Source organism: Plodia interpunctella, chromosome 4 (assembly GCF_027563975.2).
Source record: "Plodia interpunctella isolate USDA-ARS_2022_Savannah chromosome 4, ilPloInte3.2, whole genome shotgun sequence".
Lineage (NCBI taxonomy): Eukaryota > Metazoa > Arthropoda > Insecta > Lepidoptera > Pyralidae > Plodia > Plodia interpunctella.
In genome coordinates this window covers 11,725,697-11,752,755 of record NC_071297.1, presented here as the reverse complement: position 1 = coordinate 11,752,755, position 27,059 = coordinate 11,725,697, and the positions used below count along the sequence as shown (strand labels likewise).

Here is a 27,059-nt window from a genome sequence, read left to right as displayed (position 1 = left end):
ACAACACAACTGATTGACGTGAGGAATTTACATCCACGGCACACAGAGAACAAAGCGAATGACTGACAGATGCTTCTTGCGGTATATCCTGTTAGCGCAAAGACTTATTATTGTAAATAGAAATAAAGTATGCTTATTTTAATAAAATTTGTAAAGAAATTCATAAGTATATTAATTTAGTATTGAAACATTTATTAATATATTAAAAAACAAAGGAAAACATAATCAATTCTTAAATATAACTGAAAATGACCACGGAACTGCGAACTTCAACTGTCATGCTGATTGTCTTTTTATTTTTTATTGGCGTTTGGTATGCAAGAGAAATTATACCCATGCATACAAATTTATTTTCTATGTTTATTTTTTACCTATAGCAAGCCTGAAACACACCAACTCGAAGGATTTACAAAAATAAATAGTATGATTTTTTTCATTTTTTATATCTTTTTTACATCTATAAACAAAATAACTTAGTGAGGGAGGACTTCAGCGAAATAAATCTCCTCACAATGCGGGTCGTGTCGTGTCTGAGAAAGATATCAATCGCACTCATCTATTATTTCACACATGTTTAGCAATAGGATCTTTAATAAATTACTACTAATCGAAGAGCGGAGCTTTCGAAATATGTTTTGTCGCTGTCGCACTTTACAATATTTGCCATTTACAAAAGAGACCAATCATACTTTAGCTTAAAGTACGCTTTATCTTTAGACTCTTAACTTCTAGTTTTAGCCAAGCGTCATAAGCCGGTGTCCTCTTCTTGTTTTGGTTTCCACTTTGCACGGTTATCGGCATCTCTAGTTGTCAAATTCAAAATTATTCAATTTAGGATGATATACATCACTTATTGACGTCAAAAAATTATTTAAAATAAGTTTACTGCCGACTTCCAAAGCACAGGTGAAGAACCGCAACCATTTCTCCAGGGACGTCAATTAACAAATATAAGTCTTATACATGTCAAACTATTGACACGCTGCATATTATCCTTGACAACAGTAAGCCAGTACGGGTTTGACCCTTTTGTGAGGGCCAGGCGGGAGCTGCATAGTCAGACATTTGTTCCTTATAATAGGTACATAAGCATACCTCTACACGCGTAATTTGCCGCTGCGACTCTTTAGGTCGCAAATATTTTTGTAACTGCTTGCGACCCAACGTTAGGCAAAAAGTCGCTCCCTTAACCGTTGTTTTACTTGGTCTCCTCCCACCAATCATTCCATCTCAAATGTTTTGTGCACAACATACCTAAAAGGGGTAAGAGCCGATACTCATCACAAGTGTTCCGTTGATAGCATTAACTTACTACTGTTATCCATTCTAAAGGCTCCGCATATCCGCGGTATAAATAAAACAAAATTAGAAAAATAAAACGAATTTATTATTTAAGATATAGTACATTACTCGTTTCGAGTGTGCTTAAATTCGATAAAGTCAGGTTAATAAAAAATGTAAGGTCTAAGGAGGACTTTGTCTTGAGAGCGGGTGAATGTTATCGACAGGAATGTTAGGTGAATGCGATCCCGAGCGAGCGCGGCGGCCGGATGATACTGGCAATGGCGACGCACGACTTTTGTGAGCGAGATGTGAAATAGCGCCGCAGCTATTGCCAAAGCTATTTAGTGGAAAGTTTAGATTCTGTGTGAAGTCCTCTTCAGTTCAAAAGTTGGCTTTGAAAACAAATATGACGTTAAGACGCAAAAAATTATCGAAGCGGACTTTGAACGTAGAGACGAGTGTGGTAAATATAGTCAAATAATAGATACTTCGTTACATAACATTTATTTTTATCTTTCTTCACTGCAAAAATTAAATATGAATTCATTGAAATAAGGCCCTGTAAAATAGTAAGAATTAGAAACGTTCTAGAGTGAATCAGATCGAAACCCTAAAAAACTAATAAAAAATCAAATGTATGAGCCGCGCACACATGGGTCGCCGCCACCAGTTCTAAGACAAGGAATCATAGTTGAGCAGAGATAAGTAAATTAAGTACAACTTTGAGATTCAACGTTAGTTTAAGTACGTTAGTTCAACTTTAGTCTGTAACAAGTTACGTAAAAATATCAACGTCTATACATTTTATAAAAATATCAATATATCTAGCGGCGTACGGGATTAATACTTAATCTATACATTATATACATAAACTCGTCCGCTGCCATCTGCTGGAATATAATCCTATAAAAATATATTCTTTTATCAAAATCTTATCGCTATTGTACAACGATATATAAATAGACTAATCTGAACGGAATTAAGTAACTAGGCACCTAGCGTGGACGGGGCTTCTCCGGTCTTCAGGTCGCGTTCCAGAGTAGCTGTTGATAATATTATCCTAATTAATTTCACATCTTCCTCATCACGAAGCGTCGTCATAATATAAAATGTGTGTAGTCTGTGGACATTTGAGCGAAAGTACGTCCAGTGTGACATCAGCCACAGTTGCATCTGGTAGAGTATCTCCATGCGTTGCCGGTTCGGATGCCGGCGGCCGCTACATGCCGGACTCCGCAATGCCCTCGTCGTCTGCAACAGAAGCACCTGTTATGACGTCACGAACCAGCACTCCCGGTGGTTAGTGAAGCCACTCGCACACGTCATTTACATTAGGAATTAGCGACTGAGAACATTCATCGGAAGACATGTCAAAATAATGGATATATAGAAGTAGATGACAAAAATACAGGCTTCTCATGTTTGATTACAATTTTAAATAAGAAATTATGAAATGAGAGCCTATTGATTTCGTAAAGCTGATATGTAGATATATAAAATGTCGGAGGGCCATTAGTTTCATGCCAGCTACACACTATCGCCGAACTCAGACATATGCCAACGCGTAGTTTATGTGAGAGCTTTTATTTACCGCGATGAAGTACGAGCAATGCATGCCGAACCTGCAAGTTTGGCGATGTGTACCGCCATAATGTATAGCTGATATCAAGTTAGTACCGTGGGTGCCTCACTCCACACGCTGAGACCGTCCTAGGAACTACAATAGAACGTGTGGTAGTTAGTTGAGATAAGTGCTTTTGACCTAGAATCAGAGATGGCGCCGGTGTCGCCGGCTGTGCTGTTGTCGGCTATCCGCCACCTGCGTCGGAGGGGTCTTTCAGTGCTCCATCGGATTAAAGTAGATAATCGTGTACGTACATAATATAATTAACCCCGTTATATATTAAGTTAATATACTCTCTCTATACTCGTAAATACTAAACTGTAGTCTGGTCTATGTTATAAATTTATTGTAATTTTGAATATCATACAGAGGTTTTGGATGTGTAAAGCTGTATGTGTTGAATAAATAAGTAAAATCACGGGCGTAGCCAGGTTTTAGTATCAGGGAGACTAGTATCGAGAAAACAAAATGACTAAAAGTACATAAAATAACACTTACTTACATAAAATAAGAAAATTGAGAATTGGGGAGTTCTTTATCGAGCAGTGGGACAGTATAGGCAACATAACGTTCTGTTATATACTGGCTGTAAAGACAGCGCAAGGAAAACTTAGCATGATAACTTTTTGTGGCGGGTTTGAACCTCCCCTGGCTACGACTGTGAGTAAAAAGGTATGTAGCAGGCCAAAATGTTGTTGTTCGTTAAAAAATAATTTTCTACTTTTTAAAGTCAGACTGTATCCGACTTTACGAATGACACGTCGGGCCGGCACTCGTAACTGAAAGCTCGAAGCAGTCACCTTCGAAGGCGGGGTTGTGGTGGTGGTGGTGGTTGTGGCTGGTGGAGAGGTCCTGGCCCTCCAGCACGGCCACCACGCACTGGTGGATGCAGATGTACTGCTGCTCAGTCTGCACCATCCACACGCGCTCCTTGCGCATCGCGTGCACCATGCCGAAGATGTCCAGCGTCTCCGCGTGCTCCGCCAGCTGTAAGCCCAATGACAACACTAAACACATCATTTCAAAAATTGCCCTACATCACTATAACCATTATCATTAAATTTGACACAATATAATTAATTTGAAATGGTTTTGTTACATTGCACATGCTTTGCAATTCATTTTGAAAATAATAAATAAATAATATTAATCATTTCATTATTGATTTCAAAAGCAGTGACACAGTATCTCAGACCTGCTGCAGCGCGCGGTCCAGCGTGATGAAGGTGCCGGAGCGGCCGACGCCGGCTGAGCAGTGCACCACCACCGGCCTCGCGTCGGGCGGGCAGCGCTCGCGGAACGCGCGCACGAACCTAGGAGACACACATTCATGTAACTACTCATGTTCGAAAATAAATCGGATCGAAAAACTTCCCCGACAGCGACGGAAATAATGTAGTATTTAATTTGAGTTAGGCAGTAATATAGTCGTGTTGTGATGTAACCTGGCGAGTGTAGTGGGCGGGTCGGGCACCCCGAAGTCGGGCCAGGTGGTGAAGTGGAAGTGCTTGACGACGCGCTGCTCAGCGCCGCGACACACCATGAGCTCCGTCACGGTCCAGTCCGGGAAGCGACTCTCGTTGAGCGCCGTCACGGCGATGTCTCCGTAGTACACGGGCCGCGTGTCGTACGGCCAGTAGCGGTCACACTTCTCGCGCCCTGCACACGACACCACATCTCATCTATGGGGCGGCTCACTGATCACTGCTGTCCACAAGCAACGTCAATACCGATACCAGAAGCGATGCCGAACATTCGAAAACTTGTATTATCCTCGTTGTTACGAAACAGACTATGACGAAATAAATAAATAATTGTTTGATTGATGAATGGATTGATTGACAAAGCGGCGCAATACGAGGTGACGAGTAAATTCAATTTCTATGTATATGCTTGTGTCCTATATACACTGTACGGGACACAGGCATACTATGAACAAGCAGAGATCTGTACAACGCCATAGGCAATAATTTGTAGGCGGCGAGGTTTATGATCCAGGACCTCACACCATGAATGATCTATTTATATATTAATGTGTTACAACGTGGACATGAGTTACCCTTCTCCTGGCAGCGCGTGAGCATGACGATGGCGCGCGAGCCCGACTCCCACACCATGCGCCAGAAGTCGTCGCGCGTGCAGTGCAGCGGGCCCTGGAGCCGACAACTTTTATTATCTATCACTACATAATGTAAAACAAAGTCGCTTCCCGCTGTCTGTCTCCACGTGTGCTTCAATTTTCTAAACTACGCAACGAATTTTGATGCGGATTATTTTAATAGATATTGATTCAAGAGGAAGGTTTATATGTATATAACATGCATAATATTGCACCTGAGCGAAGCCGGGGGGTCGCTAGTTGATTTTAAAGAGAAAATCAAATTAATTTTTTTCAGAAATTAATTTATAAACACTTTATCAGGTAATAAATAAATTGGTGAAAATATAGGTAATGGCAGCGCTAGTGTACGGTATTATGCGCCCTCTTGATTAGTGACATTAACGTGAACTTTTGTTGGCTCATTATTGGTTCAGAAAGATATAACATGTGGAGTTAGCGTGGAGGCCGCTTCACCTGCGTGACGATGAACTCCCTGGGAGAGTTGTGGCCGGGCACGTAGTTGGCGTTGATGTAGTCGGAGCCCTCCTCGTCGTCCACGGGCTGCAGCTTGTAGCGGCTGTGGTCGTACGGCAGGATGTTGGTGAACCGGTTCTTGGGCCGGTTGCACGGCAGGTCGGCCGCCGTGCACGGCTGGTCGCGCCCCACGTGCTTCAACTCCTCGAACTCCTCGCTGAATCTGACCACGGGGGAGTTAACATGTCAGTTACATTGCAACCACAAGTAACAGGTGTGTTTCTGTTAACACTGCTATAGCAGGCATAGCGAATACTCCATGGGCGGCAAAATCATTATTCAAAGTGGCAAATATAGGAAATAAAATAAATAAAAGTAATATTATCAATGGAGATGTTTCGATTGCTTCAGGAGACTATTCTCGAAACGAGTGCGATTTCAACCGCACTGTGGTCAAGTCAGCATTCAAATCGTCTGAAATTGAATAATCGAATGACTGACCCATGTGTTCGTCATGTGTCAAATCTATATATAATTCAATCGGTTCGATGGAATCTAAGAGAAATCTGTAGAATACGTTTTATGTAATCTTATTTTATGATGTTAATTATTCCTTAAAATAAAAAATAAACGAGCGACCTGAAGTCGGAGTCGGCGGACATGAGGCGGTAGTGGTCGATGAAGTCGGCGACGCGCACAGGCCGCTCGGGCTTGGGCGCGGCTTGCGCGAGCGCAGCGCACGCGCGCGCGACGCGGCGCCGGCGCAGCGCCGCTAGCGCGCCCGCGCTCAGCGCACACAGCGCCGCGCCCGCGCACACGCCCGCGATCCACGCCGTGTTGTCCACCTCTGACACACACACAGACAGCGACACCACGTTACACCACACAGTTACAACTATGTCTGACTTATTGCTAGAATACGGTCGATTCGTTTGCTACTGAGCGAAGGCCTCCATTGATTCCTGTTGCCGCGCTGTCATTACAATCAAAATAAAGAATTTTGAATTTGAATCCATAAATGTTATTAAAAAGGGATTTATAAAATCAAATATTAATAAAATTAAAATTAGATAACCAAGTATAGGTCAATTATTTCAGAAAGTCTGATAATAAAATTGATTCTTGTCTTATTATTTAAAAATGTAACGACAGCGCAGCCGCGGCGTTCGAAACGTTTATAGGAACGACCCAACAATAACTAATGAACAAATGGTTTTAAATTGAAATTCACGACCGCATTTACTTTGAACAGTGTTCAACGTGGCCAGGCTTCAATTTATATAATTACACACTAGATCACGACACATAACATACCGACACACACGACAGGACACTATTTGTTTGATTGCGGACTACGCGGCCTCACGCTATCGGGCGATAAATGCCTAATCGTAATCTAATACAACTACTTATGTACGTGAAAACTAACAACTTGTTATTGTTTTAGCATTTTCACTGATTCATTTTACATTATTGAATTTGAGGTGATTTTATTTCTTTTGCTATGAGATACTTTAACCTAGTGCTACCTCGGGGTTCTTGTACCAAAAGTTTTCTACAACTGCTAATTTTATGGACTATACACAATTTATAGTTCTAGAAACGACAATGAGATAACCTTGTTGATAAGCGACAGTAAATAAATTTGATTGTGAGTCTTATTCATAAAAACAACAAACAATCGATAAAAGGGCAGTTAAAGAAAGATTGTATCTTTTGTCCTTATCTTTCTTATCAATATTTAATATGAAAATAAAGATGGAATAAATAAATAAAATATGTATGGACAATTCACACAGATTATGTTGGCCTCAAAGTTCGAAATTTGTGTTATGGGTTACTAACTCAACGACACTATATTTTATAACATATACATATATAGATAAATATTAAAGACCCAGGTCAATCTAAAAAAGTTCATTTTCCTCTGGATCTAACCGGGGATCGAACCTAGGATCCCCAGTGTAGCATACCGGCGTGATGACCGTTAGGTCACGGAGGTCGTCAAATAAATAAAATAAAGATTTAATGGCAAAGAATGATACAAATATTATATATTCAGTAGCGTATGTCTATCTTATCTCATGATTGCGTGATAAATCACGTCCACTTCCAACAAACACACGATTATATTAAACCTTTCGAGTGCCAATATCACATTCCAGATATAATTTGTGAGGGCTGCAAATCGATACAATTGAGTTGTGTCGTACTGACCGGTGTAGAGCACCGTGTAGTGAGTGTCGGTGAACTTGTCGGGCGCGGTGAAGGCGCGCAGCTTGACGAAGTAGCGCGAGCCCGGACGCAGCGGGCCGTTGCAGAAGGCGCGGCCGCCGCGCTCGCAGCGCTCCGACCCGATCGTGAACTCCTCCACCGCCGACCCGTGGAACGGGTAGTACGGCTCCGTCACCTGTGACATACAAACACGTTCGCTTTTCACGTCACCGTTCAGCCCTATTGGCCAGCAAGAATATGTGAATAGATTACATTCACAAGTGTTTACATTCTTGCTCGTTGCCGCCGCAATTCGATCAAAATAGAACGTGCCACGCTGGGCTACAGAAGTCAGAGAGAGAGAAAGAATAAGAAAATGAAAGCCGAGTGTAAATTTTCACTCGCGTCGTTATTAGCGCAGAAGTATTTAGAGAAATATTTGGGACAGCGGCCGAGTGTAAGTGTGGGATAAGACCGGACCTGGTAGGGCGGCCACAGCGGCAGGCGGTGCACGTCGCGCCAGCTGGGCAGCCGCGCGGGCGTGTCGTTGCGCGGCTCCTCCGCCAGCACCAGCGTGTACGCCGTCACGTTGCCGTTGGCCGCCGAGAAGTAGTCCGAGCGGAACCTGACCGCCACGGTGGTGGTGGAGCGCGAGCCGGGCACCTCCGCCGGCAGCGCGTGCGCCGCGGGCGGCGGCGGCGCCGCGATCGGCATGTGGTGTGTGAGCCGCGTGGCCGCGCCCGCGCCCGCGCCCGTCTCCGCCCACATCGAGAACGTGTACGTCGCGCCTGGACAATGTACAAATCTTATTTTTATTTACAATATTGCAGTATTATGTCAATATAATGTAGATATTTTTCATCGCCATGCCGACTAAGCAAAGGTGGCTTAGGGCGTTATAATCGATCAATCTGGATTCTGTAAGACACTGTATATAACTTCACGACTACCGGATATACTATATACATTATAGAAATGTACACTGAAAAATCTGTATCAGAGGTGTCGTAGCGATTTTCACAAATTTAGTCGAGTAGACACGATAAGAAAAAGAAGATTATGGAAATCCGTGCACAAAATGCTAGAAATAGTGTTAGCGAATGTACTGACCGGGCGACAGGCCCTCGACGCGGCCCGAGGTGGCGTCGGGCGCGAAGTATATGGTGGTGAGGTCGGGCGGCGCGTGCGCAGGCGCGTACTGCAGCACGAAGCGGCGCAGCACGCCGTGGCGCGCGGCGGGCGCTAGCGCCCACGCGAACGTGAGCGCTTGCGGCGCGATGTCGGCCAGCCGGAACTCCGTCAGCGGCCCGGGCGCGGCCTCGCGCGTGCTGAACGCCGCCGAGAACGCGCGCGACAGCGTCTGGATCGTGCCCCGCGTGCCCGCGCGCACCTGCCCCAATATATCTTACTTTATCTTGCGGTTTCGTGAGATTCGTACACACATATATATATAAACGACCGCCAGTATCAACAATGTCGTCAGGATTGTTCCAAAAAATGAAAGACTTGACACTTCATGTAATAATTTCTAAAAGTGACAGCCCATGACTTAGCTCCCAACGGGTCAGTTGGATCCTCCCCGCCCGACTGTCCTATCTGGCGTAAGAAAATTAACTATATTATTACAGAAACCAAGTGTATAAGTTGGTCAATTGTGCTACTGTTATGTCATTAAAGGTAACACCGAATTATGTATAATATAGACGTAATTTAGAAATAGAGTAAAAATAAATAATGAAATGAAATGGCAATACAGCCACAGGCACTAAAGATAGAATGAAATGGAGAAAGACTTCTCACCACAACAGTGAAGGTGTAGAGCTGGTGCGGACGCAGGTCGGGCACGGTGAGCGCGGTGCGCGCGGTGTAGTGCGTCTGCAGCTGGTCGGCGGCCGCCAGGTACTGCACCTCGAAGTCCGAGAAGTCGCCCGCGGGCCGGTCCCACGCCAGCGACACGAAGCGCGCGCCCAGCTCCGTCGCGTTCAGCTGCGTGATCGGACGCGGGACTGCGGGGACATGACATTCAAATCATTTCTCTCATTGGAAGCCAATGCTAGGTGCACTGTAGCGAGAGCGAGGTGATACTCGACCGCCACGTCGGGAAGATCTTCCCGCCGGCGGAGTCGCGCGCGGCGGACGGTGTCGCGTCAGAGTAAATGCACTGCCTGCGCGTTCTATGATCGCTCATATTTCTCATGAGTCGACTAGCGCCGTCTGCCCATAGTGTTGAGGATCATTGTATAGTCGGTTAGCGTCTGCGATGTTTTGTAGTGGTAGATGTCGCCACATACACCATTGGGTCACGCTTCTCATAATAATGCATTGTCATGAACACTGAGGCGGCGTGGAAAACTTCGTGTGCCGACACATGTGTACATATAAAATAAAAGCTAGTAAACGTAAAATACAGACACAGGCGGGCCTGGCGCTGCACGGGATGCGAGGACACGTTGCGCGCCACAGTCCACATGGTGACGTTGTAGAGGCGGCCGGGCACGAGGTCGCGGAACACCACGTGCTGCGACGCAGCGTCCGCCGCGCGCAGCTCCTCGCGCGGCGCCGCCTCCCCTGCCTCCCCCGCCTCCCCCACCTCCCCCGCCTCCAGCCGGAACCGGTAGCCGTCGAAGCGGGACGCCGACTCGGGCGTGCGCGTGTAGATCACTTTCTGATTGCGACACGTCATGAACTCGGATTACATAAGCACTTCATTTTGATAATGGAACGTGAAAGTTTCTAATTAAAGAAAACATAAAATTTTGAATTAGCGTAGTGTCTCTTGGGAATTTTAGGATCCAAAGTAACAATCATACATCTTCACAAACTCGCCTTCATAATGTTAGGGTTCCTAAAGGATAGTCCCTAATTAGCTTGGTTATATACTCGAAGGACAACAAAAAGGTACAGATGATGTTTTTAAATGCAAATAAAAAAATAGAAAACTAAAAAATATGTAAGTGGAATGTCACACCAGAGTAGCAGAGTAGGTCTCGTTCTCGGCGTCGGGGTCGCCGGACTCGTTGACGATCGTCATCTCCGACTGGATCAGCGGCCCTGGAATAGTTATTCGATCGTTTACCTTACAACGTGTAATCTAAATAAAAATTGCAGTTCAATAAGTATATCGATATAAAACTTGCAGAGGTGAAACTTTTGGGCGTACAGAGATAATATATGATATTTAAATTCTTTGGGGAGTGTACTATGTTTACTAAAAGAGCTCCAGAAACTGCCACGACTGAGGCAGGCGAGGAGAAGACAGACATTAGCATAACGTACGGGTCCTGGTGTCCATGGTGAAGACGTCGCTGGTGAGGTTGTAGGAGTGCGCGGTGATCTCGAGCCGGTAGCCGGTGCCGGGCTGCAGTCCGTCCAGCAGCGCGCGCACCGACTTGCCCCCGCCGGCCGTCAGGTTGCGCTCCTGCGCACGGAACGCGACACATTATGTACGTTACGGACGTTGACGCGAGCGAACTCTTTGCTCGGGGGGCAGATGTTGTGAAAGGTTCATTTTCAAACAAAAGTTTGACGAATTAAAATAATGATAAGAAAAAATGCAGGACAAGTGACGGGAATCGAACCCACACGCCCGTCTGTTATCTGGAGGATCCAGGTCCGATTCCCAGATAGGGCGAATATTTGTACTCGTGTTTATAGATATTTGTCTACAGTTGCAAAAATGGAAGCAAAATCGTTTATTTGGTAACTATAGCGTGATCAAACATAAATTGTTTATTCAATGGTCTGCCATCAAGAGCAGCCCGAGCTGGAGCTGGAGCTGGAGAGAGCTCTAGAGAGAGAGAGAGACCTGCGCGGGCAGCGCGGCGTCCTCAGGGTCGAGCGCGCGCCAGCGCAGCCCGTAGCGCTCGGCGCGGCCGCCCGGCCGCGGCCACTCCAGCGTCATGTTGCGCGTGTCCACCAGCGCCGCCACGTTCGACACCGGGTTCGGACCTGGTGGTTGGGAAATAAAAGATACACACTTCGCAATCCGACATTTTTTTGTAAGCAAAAGAAGGAGTACTATACGCACGTATGTATTATTACTTGATTTTTGATTAAATTTTTTATTGCAAAACAGTTTCATTAATTTAATGTTGCTATTAAAATGTTCGACTAGGCCGAAAACTACTTATTTTCTGAACATATTGTATAAAATCTCGTATCTGAGGAGTCTAATCTCTAGGAGATATTTTCACAAACACAATCAGTTCAATAAATGAAATGAGGATTCGATGCGTGTACTCACGCACGGTGTGCAGCTGCGAGAGCGGGCGCCCGCTGAGCACGCTCTCGCCGTCCGCGGGCTCGCTGCCCGTGTCCAGCGAGATCAGGTAGCGCTCGCCGTGCGTCATGTTGCTGATCTGGGGGGAGGGGATTTCTAAATTAATTTAAATTCTTTTTTTAACTGTGGCAGATGTAAAAAGCTGACCAAACGCAACGAATAACAAGCCACCCAAGTGATCCATTACATCTAGCTCCCGCTACATATCTTGTACCTCCATGCGCGTGGCGGAGGCGGGCGCGGAGCGGTGGCGCGCGTCGAGAGGCTGCGCCTGCGTGCGGTACGACAGCACGAACTCCCCCAGCGCGGACTCCGCGTCCGGCCCGCGCCAGCTCACCTCCACGGAGTTGGACGTCACGCGCTCCACCGACAGCTGCGTCGGCGGCAGGGGACCTGCCCACGACAGGAAACATCATCATCATTTTCACCATATCTATTACAAAATTCATCGAAATCGGCCCAGAGATTTGGCCGTGAAATCGTAAGAAAAACTTTCGCATTCGTTATATTAGCAATGTCGACCTATCTGTTTACTTAGTTTTTTTATTTATTTAGGCATACACATACTGTTACGATGTAAAACATGAGTCAAAAAAGTAAGTTTAACATTATGAGCCAGACTGGAAGCCACAATCGTCCAATCGATTCCAACGCCTCCACGTAGAGCTATTTTATTTTAATATTACGCGTTAGAAGCTATTTCAAGGGATGTAAGGCTGTGTTGGAAAATTTAATTAGCACCAACAGATACAGTAATACGTCTTATTTCAACAAAATTGGCGAGTAGATAAAACGTGAAGAGGTAACAAACAAACTTATTTTTGTATTCATAATAAATTGTGATGACATGTTGCGCTTTTGTAAGGCCGTTGAACAACTGTATGAAGATCATTAAACAGTGACATGGAGTGTAGTGTAGTGTAGTGCAGTGTAGTGTAGTGGAGCACTCACGGACGGGTTTGAGGATGGTGTGGGGTTCGCTGTGCAGGCCGTGGCTGAGCGCCTCCACCTGGATCTCGTACACGGCGCCCGGGAACAGGTCCTCCAGCACGGCGCTCGTCTCCGTCGTCTCCAGCTGGTAATGTTTACAAACGTTACGTAACAAACATATGTCTTCAATGTCGAATATTCGGATGACTCCATAAATGGGTGGTTTTTATTTTGTCAAATTGTTGAAAGCCTGAAAGTGACAGGATTCTATCAAACTGATTATTTTTACTAATGTTACTAAAAATGTGTGATCATTCCAATTGTTAATAAAAAATATTAGTCAAATAGTCGCCTTTTTTGGTAAAATTGACAGATATGTAAGACATGTATCATAAGACACACATTGTATAGTTTAAAAGAAAAGGGCCCAGTGTACCTCCTTGTAGCGGTGCGCGCTGGCGAGATGCGGACGGCGGTAGCGCAGGCGGTAGCGCTCCTGGCGCGAGTTGACGTCCGAGCGCCAAGCCAGCGCCAGCGCGCGCGCCGCGGGCTCCGCGCGCAGCAGCACGGGCGCCAGCGGCCGCGTCAGCACCGACACCTGGCTCTCGTTCGACTCCACGCCGCGCGACACCGCGCACACCTCGCGTCACCACACACACAATCAAACAATATACGATCGGAATATAGAGGCATAAAAAGATCCAGGTCAAATTTTAAAGTATTTCTTAAAGCTGCTCCTACAAACTACTAGCATTTCAAAATGGCAACTGTTGATAAGAAATAACGAATGAAACTCACATAAACATTGTATCATGACAGAAAGGCTTGTTGTTTTACTATATTATTCTATGTAGTGCCACGGCCACTAACTTTTGATTTCATTTCATTTTATTAAATTTAATTGCAATATGTTAACATTTTCCATAATAAGTCGTAAATCAAAAGTTTCTTAAATTGATAAGAGTGCAGATTATCTTATTCGCGGTCAACTTTATAGTCAAACAAATAAAATAAACGATAAAAATAATAAATGGTGCAATAAAAACAATTATCATAAGAACTAATAATAACTGTTATCAGGGACATAGTGTAGTGTCGCCTCTATCCGTACAGCACAGGGAGAGAGGAGCGTATGCTTACAGTGACAGTGTAGTTGCGTCCGGGCAGCAACGACTCCAGCGTCACATTGCTGGTCGGCGTCGTCAGCGTGTTGCTGTCGTCGCGCGCGGGCCCCGCTTCATGGTATGACACCTGATATACAAGTACTTAGGTTACTATTCGGATTAATAATCATCGGATTAAGTTAATGATTTGCATGAAAAAAAAAACAAAATATATTTAGCAAGAACTTTCAAAAACAAAGATTTATTTTATACAATCATACAATGAAAAGGATAAAAAAAATTATCAGATACTCGGTGTCCAGCAGTACAATTCATTTATGGAATATTTATCCCGTGCAGCACCCACCTTGTACTCGTCCTGTGTGCTTCCCGGCGCTGGCGACCACGACACCACCACGCCCTCGCCGCCGGCTACTTGTCGCCCGCTCAGATCACGAACCGGCAGCGGTTCTGAAGGCAACGACAACTTTTACACAACGATACTTTCTTATGACACTGCATTTGATAATAAAATGGGACTGGCATCTACGACGCTTTTTCAAGGAAAGAAGGAATAATATGTGAATTTATAGCGATAGAGCTCCGGCGTTGATTTGGAGTATTTTAATGTTTGGATATTTGCCATTATTAGAGAAAATCCACTGATGTTAATGTCATAGAAATGAAACAGCAATCTTCTTATTACAAACTCACGTTCACGGAATAAACAGCATTAAAGTTCATTATAATCATAACAAGGTGTCATTAGCGGTTGTGACGCCTCGAAGCCCGGGATGTGCTAGAAAAATAACCTTCGTAACCTAACGTGAAAAATTAGAGGTAAATACTGACTGAGCGTGACTTCGGCGGAGGCGGGCCAGGAGGTGACCTTGCCGGACATGGTCTTGACGGTGACGGTGTAGTGCGCGCCGGGCTCCAGCCCCTCGAAGGCGGCGGCGGCCGAGTCGTTGCGCGCGCGCAGCACCGGCGCCGGCCGCCGCCCGCCCGCCGCCGACCCCCCCACCGACACTTGGTAGCGCTCGAACTCGCTGCAATACAAATATATATCGCTCTTGAATTAATACCAATTAAACTTTCTTTAAGTTTTAGAATAATGACCTCACATTTCAGGACGAGGGCGTTCTGTAGGAAATGCTGTAGAGGAGTAGCTGCCAGTTATCTGGAGTACAATTCATCTAAGTTAATGTAAGTTTCCGAACTCGGGAACCTCGGACATCTGGAAGACGGAGTTAGTGTCGCGCGATCCATAATTTATGATTAAAGATCCATAATTAAAGATTTATGTTCCAAATCAGATATAGTGGCGCTTCAGGAGACGTGGTTGTTGCCGAATGATATTTCATATCTTAGCAGTATTGACCCTAACTTCGGGTACACGGGGAAGTCGGCGGTGGATATATCAGCTGGAATGCTGCGAGGGCGGCCCTACGGAGGGGTGGCCTTGCTGTGGAGGAGCAGCGTGTTCGACAATGTATCAGTGTTACCGTGCGATAATTCGCGAGTGTGCGCTATTAAGATAATAACAAGTGATCGGCCTATAATCGTAGTGTGTGTGTACATGCCTACCGACTCGAAGGAAAACTTGCCGGAGTTCACGGATTGTATGGGTACGGTGAGTGCGATTGTAGATGAGTACGGTGTGGATTGTGTTTACATCCTGGGTGACTTTAATGCCCATCCAAATGAGTTATTTTATTATGAACTTTTAAATTTTTGTACTGATCAACAGTGGACTTGTATAGACATTGATAAGTTAGGCCTGCACTCAGGCACGTATACGTTTGTGAGTGAGGCCAACGGCTCAAAACGTTGGCTTGATCATTGTTTAGTCACGGACGCAGCCCGTGACTCTGTCACAGACGTTTATGTTAAGTATGATGTGTTATGGTCAGATCATTACCCATTAATAGTACAATGTAAACTTAACATAATCAGCAAAAAACTAAAAACATCACAAACTGGGACAAATAAGGTATTATGGGGGCATAGAACTGATGACGAAAAAATATTGTACCAGAGTGAATGCAACGAAAGACTTAAATTGATTGATTTCCCAGATTTATTTAGAAAATGCGCGGGTTGTTATTGCGATAACCATAACCATCGGCAGGCCATTGATACATTGTATAATCATATAGTACGCTCTCTTAGTGAGGCGGCCGTTGTAAGTCGTTGTTATCAGCGTAAAAATAATAAACAGCAGTCTGTATTAGGATGGAATAAGCATGTTAAGCCGTCTCACGAGGAAGCCAGGCTGCGGTTTCAGATTTGGTTACTCCAAGGGAAACCCGAATCAGGAAAAATTTATCATGATATGTGTGAAAGTCGAAAAATTTTTAAATCGCGTCTTAAGTGGTGTCAAAATCATCAGGATTTAATAAAAATGGAGAAGCTTGCTACTCATCATAGTAAAAAAGACTTTGGCTCTTTTTGGAAGGAAACCAAAAAACTGACACCGCAGCCGGGGCAACCAATTAGTGTAGGTGGGGTGAGCGACCCGAAAGAGATTGCAGACCTTTTCAGGGAATCCTTTCAATTAACATCGTCGCTGGGCCCATCGCAAAATGAGCGCAGTGCTGTGTCCATCGGTGGCAAAGTAAATATGCAGTTTAGCGCAAAGGATGTAAACAATGTGTTACGGGCTATGACGCGTGGAAAGTCGCCAGGTCATGATGGACTCAGCATTGAGCATCTTCAGCATGCTGGTTCCCATATATGTAGATTGCTGTCAATGCTGTTGTCGCTTTGTATAAGTCATTCGTATTTGCCCTGTGACCTCATGCGAACTATTGTAATACCAATTGTAAAAAACAAGACGGGTGATCTGGCGGATAGGACAAACTATAGGCCTATATCGCTGGCGACTATAACGGCTAAGGTACTGGACGGCCTGCTTAATGCTCAGCTTAATAAATACCTAAAGTTGCATGACAATCAGTTTGGGTTTCGACCCCAGCTGTCAACCGATAGTGCAATACTGAGCCTTAAGCATACTGTCTCATATTACCTGCGTCGAAAAACAGCCGTTTACGCTTGTTTCCTTGATTTGTCCAGTGCATTTGATTTGGTTTCCTATGATCTCCTTTGGCAAAAACTGGAGGACATAAAGGCCCCTAATGAACTTATTAATCTATTCAAATTTTGGTACGGAAATCAAATCAACAATGTTAAATGGAATTGCACTTTATCTGAACCATATAAGATGGAATGTGGTGTAAGACAGGGCGGGCTAAGCTCTCCGTCGCTATTCAATTTGTATGTGAACGCGCTGATCGAGGCGCTCAGCAGAGAGCATGTCGGCTGTCACGTGGACGGCATGTGCGTCAATAACATCAGTTACGCAGACGACATGGCCCTGCTGAGCGCGTCGGTCTGCGGGCTGAGGAAACTCCTGTCCATCTGTGAAGCATATGCTACTTCGCACGGCCTTAAATATAACATCCGGAAAAGTGAGGTCATGGTTTTTGGAGCTAGGAGTAAAGATTTGTCCATACCTACTATTTCCCTGTATGGTGTTCCTCTGAACAGAGTAGAAAAATTTAAATATCTTGGACATATCTTGGCTCCTGACCTCAAGGACGATGCCGATATAGATAGGGAGCGAAGAGCGTTGTCGGTTAGAGCAAATATGATCGCCCACAAGTTTTCGAAATGCTCGGAAGATGTCAAAAAAACTCTGTTCAGAGCATTTTGCACATCATTTTATACGAGTACTCTGTGGGCCCATTTTACAAAAAAATCGTACGACGCTTTTCGCATCCAATATAACAACGCGTTCAGGGTGTTGTTGCGGCTGCCTCGGTTTTGTAGCGCATCAGGCATGTTTGCCGCGGCGCGGGTCGACTGCTTCTACGCGACGATGCGGAAACGCGGCGCCAGCCTGGTGCGCCGCGTCCGAGCCAGCTCCAACAGCATCCTGGCCATGATAGCGAGCCGGCTAGACTGTCCCTACATCAACCACTGCTGCGATTTGCATGTAGTGAATAAAAATTAGGCTGCCACATACATTTGTTACTAACACTAGATTAGAAGCTTCTTTGTATACTACTAACATTTTTTTATATGAGTCCTGGATGCTCGAAATAAAGATTTTTATTATTTATTATTATTATTATAATTTGGCAAACCCTGCAGAGTAGAGTATGGCACACCTCTCGTCCTGCGGCGGCAGCCAGGTGACGCGGAAGCCGGTCTCGCTGAGCGCGGCGGCGTCGAGTGTGACGTTGCGCGGGCGCAGCGGCACCGTGCGGTACTGCGCGGTGGTGGGCGCCGAGATCTCGGGCTCCGACACCGTCTGCACGGAGATGTTGTAGGGCCGCCCCGGCACCAGGCCCTTGAACGCCGCTTGCGCGGGCCCCGGAGGTTCCCCCTCCTTCTCCACGTACTGTTCAGATTCTAACGCGTCTGGAGGTACGATCGACACCTGATGAAGAAAAAATAAGATTAATGTGTACTCGACACATTTGATCATACCAGGAAAGTGACAAGCTCATACAATATTGAGGATTTAATATTATTATGGTATTAATGTTTGTACGTTAAATCCTAACTGTAGTCCACGTCACTTCACTGAACTGTCATACCGAAGCCCGTCGTCGCCGTTTGAGCGGCTGTCATTTCGATTTCAATTTCCGCTGTAGTATTAAACCTAGTCTTGTACAATTTAGTAAACTAAAAATCAGTGAACGTCTCTAGCTCTCTTCCCTTAAATTTTAACTACACAAGTTGCAGTGTCGTACATTTGGAGTAGTAATTGCTACATAAATCGCATTATTTCCTTAATCTGCTTTACCAGCAGGTTTAAACGAGACGCTCTATTGCAGTATCATAAAGCCGGAAAATACCAAATCACAGCTTAACCATCGTTATTAAGGAGAATGTTGTTAGGCGGTTTATTTCCTATCAACGCCAAGGTGTGAGGATTCATTGACTCTGCTATAACCTGGTTTATAACAAGGGACATTTATTTGAAATGTTTATTGGTGACTTATTTCAGTTATAGCTTCGGATGCAACAAAAGATCGTGTGTATTTAGTCACCTTATAATGCGTGTACTGTCCGGGCGGGTAGGGCGGCTGCCACAGCACCAGCAGAGTCGTCTCGTTGCGGAACCACACGATGAACTTGCCCGGCGTGTTCGGCCCTGCACACCGCAACGCAACGCCACATCACAAACAAACATAACACGACTACAGTAAGTTGTTGCATCTACAAGCGAGTGAACTGACTGGCATAACATGGATGGAATGCATGGTAAAGCTAAAAAATAATGTTATTAAGAGTGTTTCGAAAAGCAAGCTCTTGACTAGAAAATAAATCAATATTAAAAGTTTTTATTTTACATAATTGATTGAAATTGGCAAACAAAATATAGCGAATTCGATTTATCGACCTGAATATAATGAGAATCCTGTGTCGTAATTTGATGAACCACTAATGAAAGAAAGTTAAAATTAATTAATAACTTGCTTGACAACACACGAATGACATCACGTATGATTACATAAACTTAAATACATAGATATGCAACAAAACATTACAAGTTAAAAATAAATGTTCTGCTATGTCAAGCTATAAACAAAAATGTTCATATATATCTGCATGCACTAGAAAAGACTGTATATAGCTAAATGCAGCGTCATATCTGTACTCTCCTGTATTTACGAAAAAACACCCAGTGCATTGTGTGTGGTACCCGCGAACCAATAGTTCCGTAAACAAAGCTTTTGTTTTCAAATTTTTTGAATTTTCCTTTATCTCTTTAAGCTTTAGTTTCTTGTTAAATTTAATTATTCTAGGCCAACGGGAAGCACCCTATAGGTGTGATTCTCTTATGAAATCGCAAACTTCTTTTGATTGCGTTGTCTTATAAATTAGATTTTTTGACAGTTAAAGGAGACTTAAGTAATTACTCTGTATTTAATGTAAATTAACAGACAGACGAACAACAAAGTGATCGTTTTAGCTTATGAGTGGTACCGAACCCTAAAAACAACGTCGAAAAGAACTAAGCCACAACATTTAGACTGTAGGACGTTACGCAGCTAGCGACCACATGTGGAATGGAGCGGAACGAAAGAAAGCGTGCGCGCATGCGTCATGCCATGCGTCTCACCGGCGCGCATCGGCTGGCGGGAAACAGGACATTGCAATATATTAATATACTGACAACCAGGACCCATAGCTTACAACTAGCGGGAGAAATAAATAATATCATTTATAAGTACAATATTTTAAAAAGTTAACGGGTGTAAATATGTACTCGCCTGTAAATTGATCCTTTTGTTTATTTATGATTAGTAATTAGTAATGTGTCAGCAGTATTTGGGAGTACAAACTAAAATTATATTGTAAGGCTCGGCGTAGAGATCGTATTGATCACAATATTCTTAAATTACTATCATTGATTACAACAGAAACAAGGATTAATGATCAAATGTATACTTAGTAGAATCCTACTAAGTAAAATTTTGATCAATTATACAACATTGTATAGGGGTTCTTTATAGCGGTTACTTATTAACGATTGGGTCAATGTTTTAGATGGGTATTAGCCATATACTGACACAAACAGGCCTTCATCGAGGCTAAAAGTAAACAAAACAACACAATGGCCATCTTAATAAAGGGTTATTGTCAAATCCATAAAGTTGGATCGCGTAAGCACGATGTTTACGATATGCAGACACTCAGTCAGATCTACCAATTGGCATTGTGTTTGATTCGTAAATCACAAAATAAACGTACAAGTACATACTACTTCGATGTCTTCAGGCAACTAGTAAAATATAACACTAATTTTAGCCATTGACATATAGTACAAATGAACATCAGACGGATAGGTATCGATACTAGCTCTGCGCCGGCCTGGGAATTCTGCAAAATTAGATGGCCTACATGACACCAATTACACAAGGACGTAGAAACCAATGAAAAAATACAGGTGTAGTATATATAATACAACAGATAGGATCTAAAGACGTAGCCTCAGAACCAGATAGCGCGCTGTCGGTCTACATACGTGGATGATGTCAGCTGTCACGTAACACGTGATCAAATCCGCGAGACCATTTTAATTTGCGCCGCGTTTCCGCCGACCCGCTCTAGCGGAACCAAACATCGGGGACCAGTTGTAAACATGCATTATTAATATCAGCATGATAATCTCTTGCGCCGAATTCGACTATGAGCGAATATATTTGCCCAGCGTCGTAAATATAATGTGTGCTAGCATCAGCATCAGCATTTAATACCTATCCTATACGTAGCCTAATAAGTAGCCCTCATGTCTGGACTAGCGACTATTATTGTCACGTTTGTACACACATTGATGTAGTCTCATCAAACTGGGACACAACAGTAGTACCACTAAGATGTGAATGAGCCGTCACGGCCGCCAGCGGCGCGCCCAATGCTTTGTGCGCTGACATTGGTCGTGTTGGCGGCCACCGCGACAAAGCCTTTGTGGCGTTTTGGTTACTGTATAAGACCTGTGTATATATATATATATCTAATCTTAGCGCTTTCTTATTTGATTCGGGAAGACGCTCAGACGTAAGGGGGTACGTGTGTATATAAAGAAAGCATAAGTCACGCACGGCGGAAAGTTAATTTGGCGAGAAATAATTGTAACTGACAAGAAACAAACAAGTCAATGCCAGGGTTTTACACGATTTGCAAATATTTCATTCGTATGTAAATTGATATACCTAATACAATGTGAGAACAACAGCCTCTTTGAATTGAATGCCGCCGGAAAACGATACGGATATAAATTATTCATTCAGAATATATGTAACGTTCCACGAGAAAAGGTACCTTATGGGGGGCTGTCGCTTAGGATGTAATATGCGCTTCTTTAATAAAAATGAGCAACTGAAACTTCTAGAGCGACTCCCTCCATATGAACTCGTGGAACGTCACAACTATTATAAGAACTGCTTCTTATATTTAAGTACATTTTAGTGGATAACTCCCTTCGCCGCATATTGTTTTAATATCAATTTATACACACAAAAACAAATGCTCTGAATGGTGAAGAGTATGATGAACACTACACTATATGGAGGCCGCATTTGAATATGTTTAAATGATATTTATTTCAAAACAAGAGAGCTCACACGATGCCAACGCGGAATTCGTGTGGAAAACAATGCTGGGAACAGTTGTGTCAACTAGTGTGGCCGCGCCGGCTCCCAGAACCCGGGCTGACATTGTGAAGATGCCGCGGAAGCTAATAGAGTTCTGAGCAGTTATAGTCAGCGAAGTGGACGAAATCATGTTTCCGAGCCGAGGGTGAAAGATAAGACAAAAGCAAACATTAGTTCAAGATTGACTTGATAATATGTCCAGTCAAATGCTGGTTGTAATAAATAAAATATTGAGCAATGAAGGTATTGCGGCATTGCTAAACAAGCTAGATATAATCATAATTACTGTCTAGCTAATCTCCGGAACCAGTAGTGCCGTTCCGGCTCAACCTTGACATTAACTCCTCGTTGCCGCCGTGTGGCGAAGCCAACATGTAATATCGAATACTTAACATTTATATAAATGTACTCGTATTGCGTGCAATGATTGTCTATTTAATACCCAGGTGCATACGTGTGCCAAGTTTGGTTGCTGCATTGTTATTGTTCCATTGAGTGCTTGGAGTTGGTATTTAATAGGCGGCGGATTGCAGTGGCAGTCTATAAATCGATACTGTTTATTGATTCGTATGTTTTTCGATAGCTTACTGACTACTCGTATCGGACGTCCGTCAGTTGGACATTACTCAACGAATGATGCTAAATTTAAATCTCGACTAAACTAGTTTATGTCTAGATCTCAAAGTGGTGTCATTATGCAAAATGTGTTGCAATATATTGCCTTGTTTTGCCACTTTATTGAGCTCCGTTCAAGATGGCATCCTACCTATATTTGTGCTTTTCTCTGTCTCCGATACTTAGATATATTATGGTCAATTTGAAAAGCGGTAATCAAATGCAGTCCGTAAATCAAAGAAGGACATAGATACAGAAGTTATTGTTGCGTGAATATCTGTTATTTTGTAATCTCTACGTAGCTCTTCGGCCGGTTGGTTCATGCCAGAGGAAGCCTATATATTCACTCATACTATGTCATATACGGCTATTACTACAACAATAGTTAATAACCTTAACAGAGGACAATATGTTCGTCAATGCGGTTGTGGTTTAACCGCAACATTTACGAAATTTCAATACATTAAAAAATATAGTCACAATATTTTCCTGCACGACTCATGACTGAGTGCTGCATACGTTTTAAAAACATTTTGTTAATCATTCTATGTGAAAAATAATTTTGTTAAATGAATCTTTGAAGATTATTGACTGTAGAAGTATCCACATGGGCGCGTGATGCCAATGTTTGACACAACGCTCCACGTGTTGAGTCGCATCATATTTCTTCCCTGTTATAAAAACTATTTTACGGGCAGTCTTGAGTCATTTAGTCGTATAGTGGGTTAATTGATAGAATTGAGATTTATATTCTGGTTTTTAGTAATTCCCTGGGACAGGCGTGGTACTCACTGGTGGTGAAGTTCCTGGAGGCGTAGGCGGCGCTCTCCTTGTCGTGCAGCAGCGTGAAGGCGTGCAGCTGGTAGGTGGCGCCGGGCGCCAGCTCGCGCAGCGTGTGCGTCCAGTTGCCGGCGCCCTCCACCGTAATGTTGCGGGCCGTGTCCGACGTCAGCCGGTCCGTCAGGGGGATCACCTGCACAACCATATCTATTTTATTTATTTCTCGGTTCTTCGTAACAACATCTTTGACCAAATTAGGTCTTATATCGTTAAGTTGTATCATTGATCTAATTAGGAGAATGTTTTCTTTAATAATTATTAAATTCGATATGCAATAAATAGAATAAGAAAACATTCTCTTGATAAAGTGAGAGCTTTTTATTATCTACAATCTAACGTGCTGCAGGAAGGTGTTAGTATAACTTTTGTATTATGTCTGTTCCAATTAGTTATATTGTATATAAATTAATGAACTAGGTAGTTGGTAAACTACATTTTCATCCCAAGTAGTTTTCGGTATTCGTTCAGTCTTCCAGTTACCTTGAAGCGGAAGCCGGTGTAGTCTCCGTGAGGGGGCGGCGACCAGCCGATGGTGGCCTGTTTGTTGCGGCCCAGCGTCACCGTCAGGTTGGTGGGCGGCTCCGGCGCTGCAAAACATTACTTTGTCAGCAAAAAAGATTATGACTTACCCGCCTTCACACCAGTGTTACGGTGGGGAAATCAAGTATTCACACCATATTTTTTTATTATTATTTTGAGTGTGATGGTGTGTAACACATAATAATTTACATGACGATGTTAGCGTGGGGAATAAAAAATGAAGACTTACTTGATATTATTTCATCATTGAAATACACTTCTACATATTCCATTCTCGAGTAGTAACTTTGGCTGATATCATATATATGCAAATCTAGTTATGATAACGAAGTATAGATGTTATATTACTTTGTTAATTTAATTAACAGAGGATAGTGGAACCACACATTAGTAGCTAAATAAATGAAAATACCTGTAATGATAGTCTGATTCCACGTGAGCAGGTCCGCAAATGTGGCGTTGGAATAATAGAGCATGAAGTGGTACTTGGTACCGGGCAGTCCCTGGAAGTTGATGGTGGAGGCGCGCGCGGGCACCGTGTAGTTGGGCGCCGGCTTGCCGTGCGGCGGCCGGTAGTCCAGCCGGTAGCGGCCGCCCTCCGCGCCCGACCCCGGGATCTCGATCACCAGGTCCGCGCCCAGCACCGACGAGCACACCATCTGCCTCACACATGCTCGATACATGTCTTTTCATCTCATTTTTATTGTTTTTTTCACTCGTGAGAATGTAATCTAGCCAGTGTCACATGAGAACATAACAAAAAGAGTCAAAGGCGACCTCTGCTCAAACCAAATAAAAAAATAAGGGAACATTACAAAATAACATAAAATTTACTTGTGGATACAATAAAATGAAATTACAAACCACAAAACCTCAGGTTGCAAACAACAAGATTCCAATAAAATAATGTTTGTATTCACAATTGACATTCATTTAATATCATTTAAAAACATTTTTCTTATTGGTGGAGTAACATCCTTGTTGGTCTATCCTCAGCCACCTCTTTGATTATTATTAGATTAATGATTGCCCAATTTCATTTTTGGTTATTTGCATATTAACAATATAAATAAACTTAAGCTGTGGTCTGCAGCTAAGCTCTTTGACCTACCTAATTGATGGAATTTGGAGCAATCTGGATAATAATAAATAATTTTATTATTATTGAATAAAATATATTTATTTTTCTCCACATATCCAATAGCCTAAATGTACCTATAGCCTAGGCCAAGAAAGTCAAACACTGGGAGAATTATAGCATTCAATTATTTTCAATTCTTTGGGAACTTGGGTTCTTCTTGAAGCAGTGGCGGTGTAATGGTTAAGATGCCCGCTGTTAATTTCCATGGGGAAATAAATATAATAAATAATCTTTGTAATACTCCACCAACAAGAACCTAGTTTTTGTTGGATAATTCAAGGGGAGAACTTGGGTTCTTCTTGAAGTGGTGGTGGTGTGGTTAAGATGTGTATTGAAAGGTTCAAATCCTTTCAAATCCTACTAGTGCCATGTGAGTTTGTATACCATCTAACTCTTGTATAGGAAAACATAATGAGGAAACCTGTACACTTATTTGTATGTACCTGTTATTAGTATGGACTAATAACACTAATCCATAATATCCATACTTTCATACTAATATTATAAAGAAAAAGAAAAGATTTGTATTTTTGTTTATAATGAATAATCTCAAAAACTACTGGGCCAATTTGATGAAAAATACAAAACCTTCAGGAGTAATATACCTAGTTAGCTTAAGTTGAGTATATAGAGTGTGAAGAGGCTCTATCTACTCAACCAATTTTCTTGAAATATTGCATACACATAGTTTGAAGTATAGAGAGGTAGGTACCATAGGGTACCTTTCATCCCGGAAAATTAATTAAAGTGAAGCCGAGGGCAAAATCTAGTATGTAATAAATTGTTACATATTCATTTAAATATTTGTGTACTTATGATAACAAAATTTAGTGTGAACATCAAGTTCTAATAAATAAAATAAAAATTGTAATGTTAGCAACAAACAACTTATAAAACATTTGAACAGTTTCTGAAATCAAATTTAAAATTATAAGTGCAGTATTTTTGTAGTAGATATGCTACAACTAGGTACTAATATCAACATATTGGCACATTAAGGCTGAACAAACTACCCATGATATAAACAAATTAAGTAAAATGCATTGGGTTACATTCTGCCCACACCACTATGGGTATGTTGTAAGTTAATCTGCTATAAAGTTATTGTCAATTAGTCCAAGGAAAGAAATTAATTGCCATTGAATCACATAAATACCCTGTTTTACACATTACCAACTGGCGTTGGTTTAATAAAATATGCATTATGCCTTTAACATATTTTTTTACTTGTACTTGTCTCTTGTGGAAGTAAAGAGTGTTTGTATACCAGGCTGCATCTGGATGCCAAACCATTGCTACATATGATAACTAATATTTACAGTGAAACTTTTAATTTGCCTTCAATATGGTAAACATGTGCACCATCAACCTGTTGATTGTTGTTGGAGCACAACAAAGCTTTGATCATTATAATGCACTCACCGTGAACACGAGCAGCGCTAGCGCCAGGGCCGCGACGCCGCGAGCGCGCTCCACCGCTTGCACAATCGACCTCTTCCACATCATTGAAGGCAATTCTCCAGTTTCACATGACACTTTCTCCTCCGAAACATTTGTCACCACACTTTGATAGTAACATATTTCTTTTGATTTATATTGTTTCGTACTCATATCATCATGCTAAACCACGTCTGACCAAAAATATGCACGAATGACGAATTACTATAACATCACAAAATTGTGTATTTACGCGAGCGATGCAATTTCACTTCGTTACGTTGTTCTATATGTACTTATGTCATT

At 42.9% G+C, this 27,059-nt stretch overlaps 1 protein-coding gene across 3 annotated transcripts; it reads right to left on the bottom strand.

The window, feature by feature from the left end:
- Positions 1 to 1,365: 1,365 nt before the first annotated feature.
- Ptp10D (Protein tyrosine phosphatase 10D) lies at positions 1,366 to 27,059 on the bottom strand. Of its 3 annotated transcripts, XM_053744528.2 has the most exons (29): positions 26,739 to 27,059; positions 24,588 to 24,834; positions 24,116 to 24,222; positions 23,588 to 23,768; positions 19,070 to 19,173; positions 18,182 to 18,453; positions 14,862 to 15,058; positions 14,377 to 14,480; positions 14,047 to 14,157; positions 13,343 to 13,546; positions 12,928 to 13,051; positions 12,191 to 12,369; positions 11,941 to 12,055; positions 11,503 to 11,645; positions 10,974 to 11,115; positions 10,666 to 10,748; positions 10,110 to 10,362; positions 9,498 to 9,703; positions 8,808 to 9,087; positions 8,178 to 8,485; positions 7,701 to 7,893; positions 6,123 to 6,330; positions 5,484 to 5,706; positions 4,968 to 5,061; positions 4,354 to 4,567; positions 4,104 to 4,221; positions 3,709 to 3,895; positions 3,047 to 3,103; positions 1,366 to 2,535 (listed from the first exon to the last, which is right to left on the bottom strand). In XM_053744528.2, the coding sequence occupies exons 1-28, from the start codon at positions 26,925 to 26,927 to the stop codon at positions 3,093 to 3,095; spliced, it is 4,797 nt and encodes a 1,598-aa protein (XP_053600503.1). In that variant the 5' UTR covers positions 26,928 to 27,059; the 3' UTR covers positions 1,366 to 2,535; positions 3,047 to 3,092. The 3 variants fall into 3 exon arrangements, with proteins under 3 accessions (XP_053600503.1, XP_053600502.1, XP_053600504.1); XM_053744527.2 differs by lacking the exon at positions 3,047 to 3,103; XM_053744529.1 differs by lacking the exons at positions 3,047 to 3,103; positions 24,116 to 24,222; positions 24,588 to 24,834; positions 26,739 to 27,059 and adding an exon at positions 20,146 to 20,158 and having other exon boundaries at positions 23,588 to 23,716.

Coding starts and splice junctions, on each gene's coding strand:
- Ptp10D (XM_053744527.2), bottom strand. CDS start 26,927: ATGAGTACGAAACAATATAAATCAAAAGAAATATGTTACTATCAAAGT. Junction 19,174..23,587: donor CTCCAGGAACTTCACCACCA/GTGAGTACCACG, acceptor TGCGGTGTGCAG/GGCCGAACACGCCGGGCAAG. Junction 11,116..11,502: donor ACGCCGCGCTGCCCGCGCAG/GTCTCTCTCTCT, acceptor TTCCGTGCGCAG/GAGCGCAACCTGACGGCCGG.